Genomic DNA, 12,376 nt, shown 5'->3' with positions numbered 1-12,376 from the left:
AAAATCAAGACATATAATTCACTGAGCCTCAGCAAAGACATCCTACTCTCTTTTCTTCCTGGCTAAGACTGGAGCAAAAGCCAGTTCTCCTGGGTAATTTCAAAGTTCAGGCCAATCACAGCCCAGAACAAAAACATTAGAAAATATCTGGTTACACCACTACAGGCACTTCCTATTGTCTGTGTGCTAACTAAAAGAAAGAGCGGTCATTCCTCTGTAATAGTTTTAAACATAAACATGCACCACCTGCTCGCCAAACTAGAGAAATACACTTCAAGGAATAAATAATACAAGATAAAGGCTTAAAAACACACTGTTTTGTCACAGCCCCCTTAGGCCATTATAGAACTCATGCTAAGGGTGTCCCTTTGTGGTGCCTAAAATGAAGTACCAATTTATAGAATTGCTGCCAATGCCTCTTGATTGTGATTAGTGTGTGATCCTATGGCCACTAAGGCAGTAATTCTATTAAGAGTTGTTAGAGTTAGACAGCAAGAATGTGTGCAAATGCCAGTATTCTAATCATTTATGTGCACACATACATATGTAAATGACCGTTCTGTGGCTATGCATATTGGGCCACATTCTATATATGGCGCCTGAAATTCCACGCGGAATAAATTTCCGCCTAAGAGTATTCTGTAAGTGGCACCTATATTTAGGCACAGTATATAGAATACGCTTAGCCAATATCACAGTGCTTAAAACTTTGTGCATCCATTTACACCAAGGGAAACGTGATGTAAATGCCGGCACATAGGTTTAGGCGCACAGGGACATATTCTGTAACAGTGTGTGTAAATTTGGGAGCGCCCACAAAACGCCCATTTCCCCATCCATACCATGGCCCCTTTTTGGCGCTTTGCATTAAAATTTAGGCGCAATGCGCTACAGAATACGCTTAGCGAGTTGGGAGCGTAAATTCTAATTATTACCAATTAGTGCTCATTATTGCTTGTTAGGTGCCATTATCAATGCTGATTAGCTTGTTAAGTTACTTAAGTTACGCAATTTGTTATAGAATACGCTTGGACTTCATCGTAGAACACTAGCACGATATTATAGAATCTGGGGGGGGATTCTGTCAGTATGCGCTGAGATGCGATGTGTGCACTTTGCAGATGGGCACTCACGTGGGTCTAGGTTGAGCAGAGCACAGGCAGGGACACAAATTTCTAAAACCTTAGATAGGTTTTAGAACATAATATAGGTGCGACCACTTCCACCAGTTCTATGGCTAGAGTAAACATCTGCACCTGCAAAGCAGATGCACATAAAGAGTGGATGGCGCTCAATCTGGGCTCTGAAAAAAATGAGCGTGAGTGCTATTCTATAAACAGTACTCTGAGCTGGGTACCATTTACAAAATAGCACTTACTGTCAGGATCCACGCCCAGGATTTACACCAATCCTCGTACCTAAATTAGGCATGAATCTCCTGTATTCTAATAATACTCATATCTTTAGTGAATAACCTTGCACAGGTGTTGCTTAACAAATGTGGTGAGGGTAAGACGCAAGGATTCTGTGCTATGTGCAGGTGATATCACAGAAATGATAAGGAAGAGTGTTTTAGAGGGAAGCTTGTCTTTCTTGTCACTTTCTTTCTGCCGAGCTGACCTGAGGGGAGTAAAGAGCTTCCCTATTCTGTGGTGCTGAGTTTGCTGGCTTAGTCCAGGACACGAGTAAAGGGATGCTGATACCAAGCCACCTTTTCCTACCTCCCCACACCCAGGCTAAGACTGAAAAAGTGGAAATTTCAGGAAGTAAGGATCCACTCTCAAAAGGGGCAGCAACTCAGCAGAAAGGCAAAAGGAAAAGAGAGGTTCGGTGTATGCAGAAAAGCGCCTTCCCCAGGATAAGGGAGGATTCCTCACACCATCTGCTTTTGTTGGCCAAAAGAGAAACTGCCTGTCAGCAAGAAACTGCACAGAAATCTATGACCAAGATGGAGAAACTGATGGCTTTGTGACACAATGGGAGGAAGTTTGGGGTTCTTTTAAGGGTTGGTGACAGCTGCTCTCTTAAATGAGCCTTGCTAATAATTTGTACTATGCCTGTAAACTGGATATCTTTTTAATGGGTGAACAGGTTTAGTTGTAATGTATTACCAGTAGTTTAAGAACTATTTAGTAAACTTTGTGCTTCTCTTTCCCCATACCTCCTCTTTTTTTTCTCTCTGGTTGTAGGGTTCTAGTATTAGTATGTGGGGCTCCTTTGAGCAGGGACTGTCCTTCTTTGTTTAAATCCCACTGCAAACTAGACCATATGCCCAAACAACCTTATGAAATCAGCTCCTCAACAATTCATATAGACCTAACGAACCACGTAAACTTTATGCTACAAAACGGACTCTTCCCTAAAGAAAAAGGAAAAATTTTACTCACCCCAATACCCAAAGACACAAAGAAAAGCGCAAGCGAAATAACCAATTACAGACCAGTAGCATCCATACCACTAACAACCAAAATAACCGAAGGAATGGTAACTAAACAACTCACAAATTATCTAAACAAACACTCAATACTGCATGATGCCCAATCAGGATTCCGGTCGAATCACAGCACAGAAACAGTATTATTACCCTTATGACTAAATTTAAACAAATGATTGCAACCGGCAACAATATACTCCTCTACAATTCGACATGTCAAGTGCCTTCGACATGGTCGACCACGGAATCCTATTACACATACTTGAATACTTTGGCATTGGAGGAAATGTCCTAAACTGGTTTCAAGGGGTTCCTAACCCAACGATCATATCAAGTCACATCGAATTCAACCACGTCTGCTGCATGGACACCTGAATGTGGAGTACCACAAGGATCACCCCTCTCACCAACCATTTTCAACCTAATGATGATCCCCTTGGCGAAACTCCTATCAAACCACAACCTCAACCCATATATATACGCCGATGATGTAACAATATACATCCCTTTCAAACAAGACATTAAAGAAATCTTCAATGAAATCAACCGAAGTCTACACATCATGAACACCTGGGCAGATGCTTTTCGCTTGAAACTAAATGCAGAAAAAAACTCAATGCCTGATACTCACTTCCCAGTACAACACGAATGAATTCACCGCTATAAACACACCAAAACTAAACCTTCCATCTCAGAAACTTTAAAAATCCTTGTAGTCACTATCGACCCGCCACTAACACTCGAAACTCATGCAAACAACACAACACTGTTTTTCCTCCTTTGAAGTCCACTCTATCCGCCTTTTCTCTCCTCTGCCTCTTCGAATAGCGGTCATTTATCGTCCCCCTGATAAGTCCCTTTCATCCTTTCTCAGTGACTTGATGCCTGGCTTGCCTTCTTCCATGATCCTTCCTCCCCCTCTCTCATCCTTGGTGACTTAATATTCCTGCTAATGATCCTTCCAACTCTTATATTGCCAAGTTACTCGCTTAAACGTCGTCCTTTAATCTCCAACTATGCTCCACCTCCCCCACTCATCAAAATGGTCACTGTCTTGATCTCATCTTCTCCTCCAACTGTTCACCCTCTAGTTTCCTTGCCTCCGATCTTCCCCTCTCTGATCACCATCTTATAACTTTCACACTTAAATCTGCCTCCCTCCCAGTCCCGTCCTATCCTATCTAATTTATCTAGGAATCTTCACGACATTGACCCTTCATCTCTATCCTCCCATGTTTCAAACCTCCTCTCTACTGTGGCACCATCCACGTCTGTCAACGAGGCTGTTCTTCTTACAACAATACTCTATCCTCTGCCTTAGACACTCTTGCACCTTTGATGACCCGCCCTGTAAGGCGTACAAAAACCCCAACCTTGGCTGACTTCTAATATCCGCTACCTACGTTCCTGTACCCGCTCCGCCGGAACGCCTCTGGCGGAAATCTCGGGCCCTTGCTGATTTCTTACACTTTAAGTTCATGCTGACCTCCTTCCAATCTGCTCTTTTCGTGCCAAACAGGATTATTATATCCAACTGACCAACTCTCTTGGCTCTAATCCTCGACTTCTCTTCACCACATTGAATCTCTCCTCAAGGTGCCCCCTCCCCCCACTCCCCCTTCACTCTCTCCTCAGACCCTTGCTGAATTCTTCACAACAAGGTTCAAAAGATAAACCTTGCTTTCTCTACCTCACCAGCTCTCCCTCCACTAGTCCGTTCCCCTCTCTCCCTTCCCCTCATTCCCTTTCCTCCTTTCCTGAAGTTACTATTGAGGAAACTACTTCTCCTTTCTTCCTCAAAATGTACCACCTGTTCCTCTGATCCCATTCCCACCCACCTTCTTAATGCCATCTCTCCTACTCTTATTCCTTTTATCTGTCACATTCTCAACCTCTCACTTTCCACTGCGACTGTCCCTGCTGCCTTTAAACATGCTGTGGTCACACCTCTCCTTAAGAAGCCTTCACTTGACCCTACTTGTCCCTCTAATTACCGACCCATCCCCCTCCTTCCTTTTCTCTCCAAATTACTTGAGCGTGCTGTCACCGCCGCTGCCTTGATTTTCTCTCCTCACATGCTATTCTTGACCCATTACAATCTGGTTTTCGCCCTCTCCACTCAACCGAAACTGCGCTTACTAAAGTCTCCAATGACCTATTACTGGCTAAATCCAGAGGTCAATATTCCATCCTCATTCTTCTTGATCTTTCCGCTGCTTTTGACACTGTCGATCACAGCATACTTCTCGATACCCTGTCCTCACTTGGATTCCAGGGCTCTGTCCTTTCCTGGTTCTCTTCCTACCTCTCCCTCCGCACCTTTAGTGTTCACTCTGGTGGATCCTCTTCTACTTCTATCCCTCTGCCTGTCGGCGTACCCCAGGGTTCTGTTCTTGGTCCCCTCCTCTTTTCTATCTACACTTCTTCCCTTGGTTCATTAATCTCATCCCATGGCTTTTCCTACCACCTCTATGCTGATGACTCCCAAATCTACCTTTCTACCCCTGATCTCACCTTGCATCCAAACCAAAGTTTCAGCGTGCTTGTCTGACATTGCTGCCTGGATGTCTCAACGCCACCTGAAATTAAATATGACCAAACCGAGCTTCTCATTTTCCCCCCCAAACCCACCTCCCCCCGCTCCCCCCATTTTCTATTTCTGTTGATGGTCTCCTCATTCTCCCTGTCTCCTCAGCTCGAAACCTTGGGGTCATCTTTGACTCTTCTCTCTCCTTCTCTGCTCATATCCAGCAGACCGCCAAGACCTGTCGTTTCTTTCTTTACAACATCCGTAAAATCCGCCCCTTTCTTTCCGAGCACTCTACCAAAACCCTCATCCACACCCTTGTCACCTCTCGTTTAGACTACTGCAATCTGCTTCTTGCTGGCCTCCCACTTAGTCACCTCTCCCCTCTCCAGTCAGTTCAAAACTCTGCTGCCCGTCTCATCTTCCGCCAGGGTCGCTTTACTCATACTACCCCTCTCCTCAAGACCCTTCACTGGCTCCCTATCCGTTTTCGCATCCTGTTCAAACTTCTTCTACTAACCTATAAATGTACTCACTCTGCTGCTCCCCAGTATCTCTCCACACTCGTCCTTCCCTACACCCCTTCCCGTGCACTCCGCTCCGTGGATAAATCCTTCTTATCTGTTCCCTTCTCCACTACTGCCAACTCCAGACTTCGCGCCTTCTGTCTCGCTGCACCCTACGCCTGGAATAAACTTCCTGAGCCCCTACGTCTTGCCCCATCCTTGGCCACCTTTAAATCTAGACTGAAAACCCACCTCTTTGACATTGCTTTTGACTCGTAACCACTTGTAACCACTCGCCTCCACCTACCCCCTCCTCTCTTCCTTCCCGTTCACATTAATTGATTTGATTTGCTTACTTTATTTATTTTTGTCTATTAGATTGTAAGCTCTTTGAGCAGGGACTGTCTTCTTCTATGTTTGTACAGCGCTGCGTATGCCTTGTAGCGCTATAGAAATGCTAAATAGTAGTAGTAGTAGTAACCAAAAAGATGTTCTACTGCATGTGGAAACTGAAAAGAATAAGACAATTCTTCCCAAGATCCGTCTTTCGCAGCCTAGTGCAATCCCTCGTTCTCAGCCATCTGGATTACTGCAACTCACTATATGCAGGTTGTAAAGAGCAAATACTGAGAAAACTCCAAACAGCCCAGAATACAGCAGCCAGACTCATCTTCGGAAAACCAAAATATGAAAGTGCCAAACCCTTACGAGAGAAGCTACACTGGCTCCCACTCAAGGAACGCATTACTTTTAAAGTATGCACATTAGTCCACAAAATCATTCACGGTGAAGCCCCAGCCTACATGTCTGATTTAATAGACTTACCACCCAGAAACGCCAAAAGATCATCCCGAACTTACCTCAACCGCCACTTCCCTAATTGCAAGGGCTTGAAATACAAGGTGCTGCACGCGTCAACCTTTTCCTACATGAGCACGCAGTTCTGGAATTCACTGCCGCGCAACCTAAAAACGATCTATGAGCAAACCACCTTCCGCAAACTACTGAAGACCCATCTTTTTGAGAAAATTTACGGAAAGAACCAAAACACATAAAGCCGCACTCACTGTTCAATAATGCATCATTACAGCCACTCTGAATTCCCATCCCCCTAACCTCACCTTCTCATCCCCCGTAATCTCACCACACTTATACCTTTACTCACAGAAAATGTATACCAAATGCTTTCCTGTCATATATTGCCCCTTTTAGTTTCCCGTTGGTTCCTTCCAATGTATTGCCCCTTTTAGTTTCCCGTTATTTCCTTTCCAATGTTTCAATGATCTTTTCCATTGTTATTTCCTTAATGATACTTGACTTTGTCTCGCATAACTCCTCACAATGTAATCCATAACTGAGTTGTAACAAACTGTATTTCCAGCTTTCATAACGTATTGTAAGCCACACTGAACCCGCAAAAAGGTGGGAAAATGTGGGATACAAATGCAATAAATAAATAAATACATTGTACAGCGCTGCGCAACCCTGGTAGCGCTTTAGAAATGTTAAATAGTAGTAGTTTTGTTGGGGGTGGGAGATAAAACAACTAAAGTAGAGGTTAATTTTCACTATCTTGATTCGGCAGCCTGTTGTTATACTGAGTTTTATTGTATGGAAATCACAATACTTGTATACTCAATGTAAGTAATGTTGTACTTGTTATATTTTTGCTGATGGATACTTAATAACGAAAAAGAAGCCTATGACCAACACGGAAAAGCTGGAAGAAATAACATGCAGTCAGATTGTGAGTGTCTGAAAAGTTTGAATCCATTTGAAGGAAAATATCAGCTTAAGTGTCCCCCTGGGTTCAGGGAACCCACAAGTGAGTGAGTGCACCTGTTCAGACTTTACAGATGTAGTTTAATGAACGGTTGTAATTTGCTTGGAGAACTAATTAGTACTTGTGGAATAACTAACTAAAATGTAACCTTCTGTTTACTCCCTTCCCATTCTTACAGGATTTCTATAACAAGGAACTCCTCACATGTTGGTTTGTTAGATTATCCACAAAAAATCATCATAGATAACCTCAAAATCAGACCTTTGGAATGTTCTTGAGTGCTGGGCTTGAAATTACTGAACCTGGGAAAGGATGATTAATTGCAGTCCTTCAGGGCCACAAAACCATCTGATTTTAAAATATGTAAATCAACACACTCAACATGGTCTTTATACCACAAAATATTCAGAGCACATATCCTGAAAGCAAGGACCACAAAATTTTCAACCTGATTTTGAGGCAAGACTGAGCATTGAATCAGCTATTATATGCATAGTTAATTGCTTTTTCCTTTATGCTTATTATGTTCCTTTTATTTCCTGCTAGGTAGATTGTCAGGCTAGTCGGCAAAGACAGATAGCTTCAAATTTACCCCAGTGGTTAGCAAGGCTCAATGGGACTTTGAGCCATCCAGAAGTTTTTGACCACCCTCGGCATGGAAGCATTTTACTCTGTGGCTGGCTGGGATGTTTGAATTCCGCCTAGGGATGGCCACATCAGTCAGTCAATGACTAATGCACCAACAAAAACAGCACCAAAGGCAGCTTCTAGCTGTATAGCTTACCACATTGGGTAAGAATTTGGTAATTCAATTTATTTGGGCAGCCCGGCATTCATCACTAAAGCACTACAAACAGTGCAGCATGTCAATGTCTGTCTATGAGAAAGAAATGGCACACATGATCACGTTTCACCTGAATCGCACTGGCTACCAACTGTGTAAAGTTTAGGAGCGTCATTTTAGTTTTGAAGGCCCTCAGGAAGCTAGCACCACTTACTTGTCCCTCAGATTTGCTTCCCTATTAGTCAACCGGAACACTCTGTAGGGTTTAGGAAATTCCCTCAGTAAAGTAGGCCCATAAAGTTGAGATGTAAAATTGTCTTTGCAGTGGAGGTACAAAGCGCACTTGGAAACTGACATAAGGAACTTCTGGAAAAAGACGAAAGCCTTCACTAAAAGGATTAAACTATGACATGCTGTAATGTGCTTCTCACACTGGGGAGGTTATGTACAGATATCAAACATATTTAGATGTGTAAATTGTTCTCTGTAATGCTACACGGTTTTACTATGTTTGCAGGAATCCTCTAAAAAGTGCAAGTGATCAGAGAGTACAAGTAACATTTAAGCCTGTGCAGTTCCTGTAAGCTGGCAGCATCACTCAGCTAATTACATGTGTTCATTGCTCCAAATCAGATTTTTAGAGGTATAATTCATTATCTGGAAGGGCTCTTGCACAGTTTTTAATATTGTAATCAGAATGCTGCACCATGGCAAACATGGTCATTCCAAGGCAGGAGTGGGCTGACAGTGATCTGGTCCCCCGGGCAGTGATGGTGACTTAGGCCCCTCACAGCCACGCTGCCGCCCCCTCTACCGCTGCAGCTTCCACCCCCTCCCACACACCACAGGCCTTCGGGCCTCAGTGAGCTCTTCCTGGTCCTACCTTGGAAGGGCCCTGGTGGTCTAGTGGCTTCTTTGGGGCAGGAAAGAACCCCACTCTTTTCAAAATGGCAGCAGAGTTTTCCTGTGGTGGTCTCGACAGTCTCACAAGACTGCTGCAGGGAGTCTTGGCAGTCATTTTTAAAACACAGTGGCACAGGGCAGAATAGCGGCAGTGGGCAGGAAAGAGTGCTGTTCTTTCTTGCCCCCTTGGTGCAGAGGTCACTAGACCATCAGGGCCCTTCAAGGTAGAACCGGGGGGGGGGGGGGGGGAGGGTTATAGTGTGCGTCAGAGGCGGCGGGCAAAGCCTCTGGGCCCCCTAGAGCCTCTAGGCCATTGGGCACTGCCAGGTTGCCCGAATGGTCAGTTTGCTCCTGTTCCAAGGGATTCTGAAGCCATTCTCTACTCACTGAAGAGAAAATTCCATCTTCTCATCAAACACATTGTTCTCACGTCACACACTGACCCTTGCCACCCCTCATGTGGTGCTATTACAGTGGTTAATGAAATACATTGAACAACAAACATATGTATGTCCTTCTGTCTGCATGGAAGATTTCAAATTAATAAATTAAGGCTAGGGACATGCCATGAAGACTAATAGTAATACTTTTAAAACAAATAGCAGAAAATATTTTTGATATAACACATAGTTATAAAGCTCTGGAACTTGTTGCTGGAGAATGTGGTAAAAGCAGTTAGCATAGCTAAGTTAAAAAGTCCATAAACTGTTATTCAGGGATCTGGGGAAAGTCACTGCTTATACCTGGGGGTTGGTAGCAATACATCTTGCAACTTTTGGAATTCTACCAAGTACTCATGACCTGGGTTGGCCATTGTTGGAAGCAGGATACTCAGTTAGATGGACCATGGGTCTCACCCAGTATGGCAACTCTTATGTTAAAAAAAATAAACAAACAAAAATATTATGAATTTAGATCAACGTCCTTACCTATTATAACCATTTAATGAAAAGGCACCCTGTGATGAAGCTGATGTGCTGCTCTTGAAGTAATACACACATCCTTTATGTACAATGACAAATCTCAGAGGCCCTGAAAGGGAGAGGAACATGAGGATAAGAAAATAAAGCTGGATTATAGCAGGGGCGTAGCCAGACCTCAATGTTTGGGGGGTCTGGAGCCCAAAGTGTGTGTGTAGGGGGCAGAGTTTGGCCCGCCTCCCCGTTGCAACCCCCATACCTCAGAGCTGGTGGGGGTCCCCAACCCCCAATCAGCTGAAACCTTTCTCCAACTGTTCTCTGCACATTGCCTGTCTGCTTCCCCTCATATCGCGTGCATGCTGCTGAATCTCTCTCCCTCCCCTCCACCCCCAGACCCAGCATCTGCCCCTCTCCTACCCACAGCCCAGCAACTCCCCCTCCATTCAATCCCCCTCCATTCACATCTGCTGCCTTCGCCAGCTCCACCGACTTCCCTCTGCTATGCTACACCAAGCAGGAAAAAGGAAGTGAGATCTTGAGGGAGGGATGCAGTAGAAGAAAGCCTGCAGGGCAGATGCAGGCAGCAGATGTAATTGCTGCTGCTGCTGGCAGCCCTCAGATAGAGTAGGGAGGGGAGGGGAGGGGAGGGGAGGGAGTTGCCAGGCTGCAGACTGGTGAGGGGCAGATGTCGGATCTAGGGCTGGAGTAGAGGAAGAGAGGCGGTCACCACTGAGGTGATCTGGGGGCATCACTGGCCCTGTAACTACACCACTAGGGTGAGCAGCAGAAATCATGCCTAGATTAAGGCTGCAGATATTGTCTTCTTCACTCACTGTCTGACATTGCCCTCCCTTAATATGGATAGTGTGTTTTTCGGTCACTGCAAATGTGAAATGAGTTGCCTACTTCATTAAGATATGAGAGTAATCATCTAACTTTTTGAAGACATCTCAAATCTTGCTTCAGTACTAGCACACAAGTCTGTATATGCTGTTGTTAAGAGCTTATTAGAGCTACAGTTGTTAAGCTCAATCTTTCCGATGATGCCGAAGCTTTAAAGCATAAGTTTAGCATTTCATTTTCCTGTGCTTTAAGCTTCGGCATCATTGGAAAGATTTTGTGACTCCTGAGGTAGGCGACCTTTGCCAAAACATGGCTCCATGTTGGGTCTATTCAACTGTGATGCTTTATCAATAAACTTCTTGTTTTGAACCGTGAGACTTCCTTTTGGCTTCCTGTGCATTTCCACTCTCCTACCCTACTCCCCTTCTTTTTAGACATTTGTCTACGAAGGGCATGCCTTCTGGTGCTAAATGGACACGCTTTTATGGCTTACATTTTAATAGTTGCAGCTGTGTGCCTCCCTTCTTGTGCAGGTACCCTGAGATCGTGACTCCTCCAGGCATTGTCAGTAGGTTCTGCGCTCCAATTGCTCGCATTGGGATAGGCCAGGATGGCTCCACAGAAGCCATAGTCCTGAAATCAAAACATATGCACGGGTTTAAGCCAAAGTTGCATGAAAATCTCACAGAAAGAAAACCAAAATACTTGGAAAATGTTACTAGAGCACATTTGAAGGAACTATCTCAGCAGACACTGGAACTGGGTTTTAGCCAGAAGTAGATGCCTCATCACAGATTTCCAGGAACGGCACACGACAGTTGATTATGATCAAAAAGGTTTCAAAAAATCCCCGATTTATTCTTGTCCACCAAAACTTACCAAGGGAGAAATATGTCATGTATTTTTCCTTCAGCAATACATATGCTCCATGTCATAACACAAATATTAAAAAAAAGGTTTCTGCTTGCCTTACAAAAAGAAACATACAATTTATGACCTGCAAGATGTGCACATTACATGAAAGTGGCATATCACAGTTTCTCAGAAAAGAAGTGTATTCATTGTATTGGGACTAGATGAAATAATCCAGTTTGACAGAAGTATTTGGATTTTTTTGTTTTAAATATTGGACTAGCAAAGTGTGACCCTATCTATCTAACCTTTATCAGTCAGGAGAGTTGATGGGTGTGTAAATTAGTTTATCAATACAATTGTTTGGTGTGTATTAATTAAACCCATTAGTAAACACCACCATTAATAAACTAAAGAAAATGGAACGTGTTGGGCGGAGATAAGGAGGAGAACATCAGAGGGTGCTATTACATTTTCCTCCCAGACATTATTTTATCTGGAAAGTGGATGGGGAAGGGGTGGTTTTGGCAGCACACCCCACATAGGGTATGTTTATTAAAATTTTTGAATCACTTTTAAAAGTCAAAACAATGTACAATAAAACAAATTAAAAATCAAAAGAACTCAAATCAATGAGAAAAAGAAGCACCAATGGTAGCTAGGATACATCAGTCAGGGTAGTATTAGGTATGAGGGTGGTCCAGGGATAGAGGCCTTGAAAAACGGGGGCTGCAGTGGTGGAAATCTTTTGCAGAAAATGGAGACTATGATGGGCCTGGGACATCAAGGCAAGTGGCGGAGAGCTGAACTGGGTGAGTCTCAGG

At 43.9% G+C, this 12,376-nt stretch overlaps 1 protein-coding gene across 1 annotated transcript in view; it reads right to left on the bottom strand.

The window, feature by feature from the left end:
• The window catches only part of SH3BP2 (SH3 domain binding protein 2), a 65,919-nt gene extending 54,575 nt beyond the window's left edge, over positions 1–11,344 (bottom strand). Inside the window, exons 1-2 of the mRNA XM_030191127.1 lie at positions 11,194–11,344; positions 9,867–9,969 (exon numbers count right to left, since the gene is read on the bottom strand). Of these exons, the coding sequence (XP_030046987.1) occupies positions 9,867–9,969; positions 11,194–11,329 (239 nt within the window). The 5' untranslated portion in view covers positions 11,330–11,344. The remainder of the gene's footprint in view (positions 1–9,866; positions 9,970–11,193) is intronic.
• Positions 11,345–12,376: the final 1,032 nt, after the last annotated feature.

The sequence above is a fragment of the Microcaecilia unicolor genome, chromosome 2, assembly GCF_901765095.1.
Source record: "Microcaecilia unicolor chromosome 2, aMicUni1.1, whole genome shotgun sequence".
In the NCBI taxonomy this organism is placed as follows: Eukaryota; Metazoa; Chordata; class Amphibia; order Gymnophiona; family Siphonopidae; genus Microcaecilia; species Microcaecilia unicolor.
This window is presented reverse-complemented; position numbering and strand designations above follow the sequence as displayed.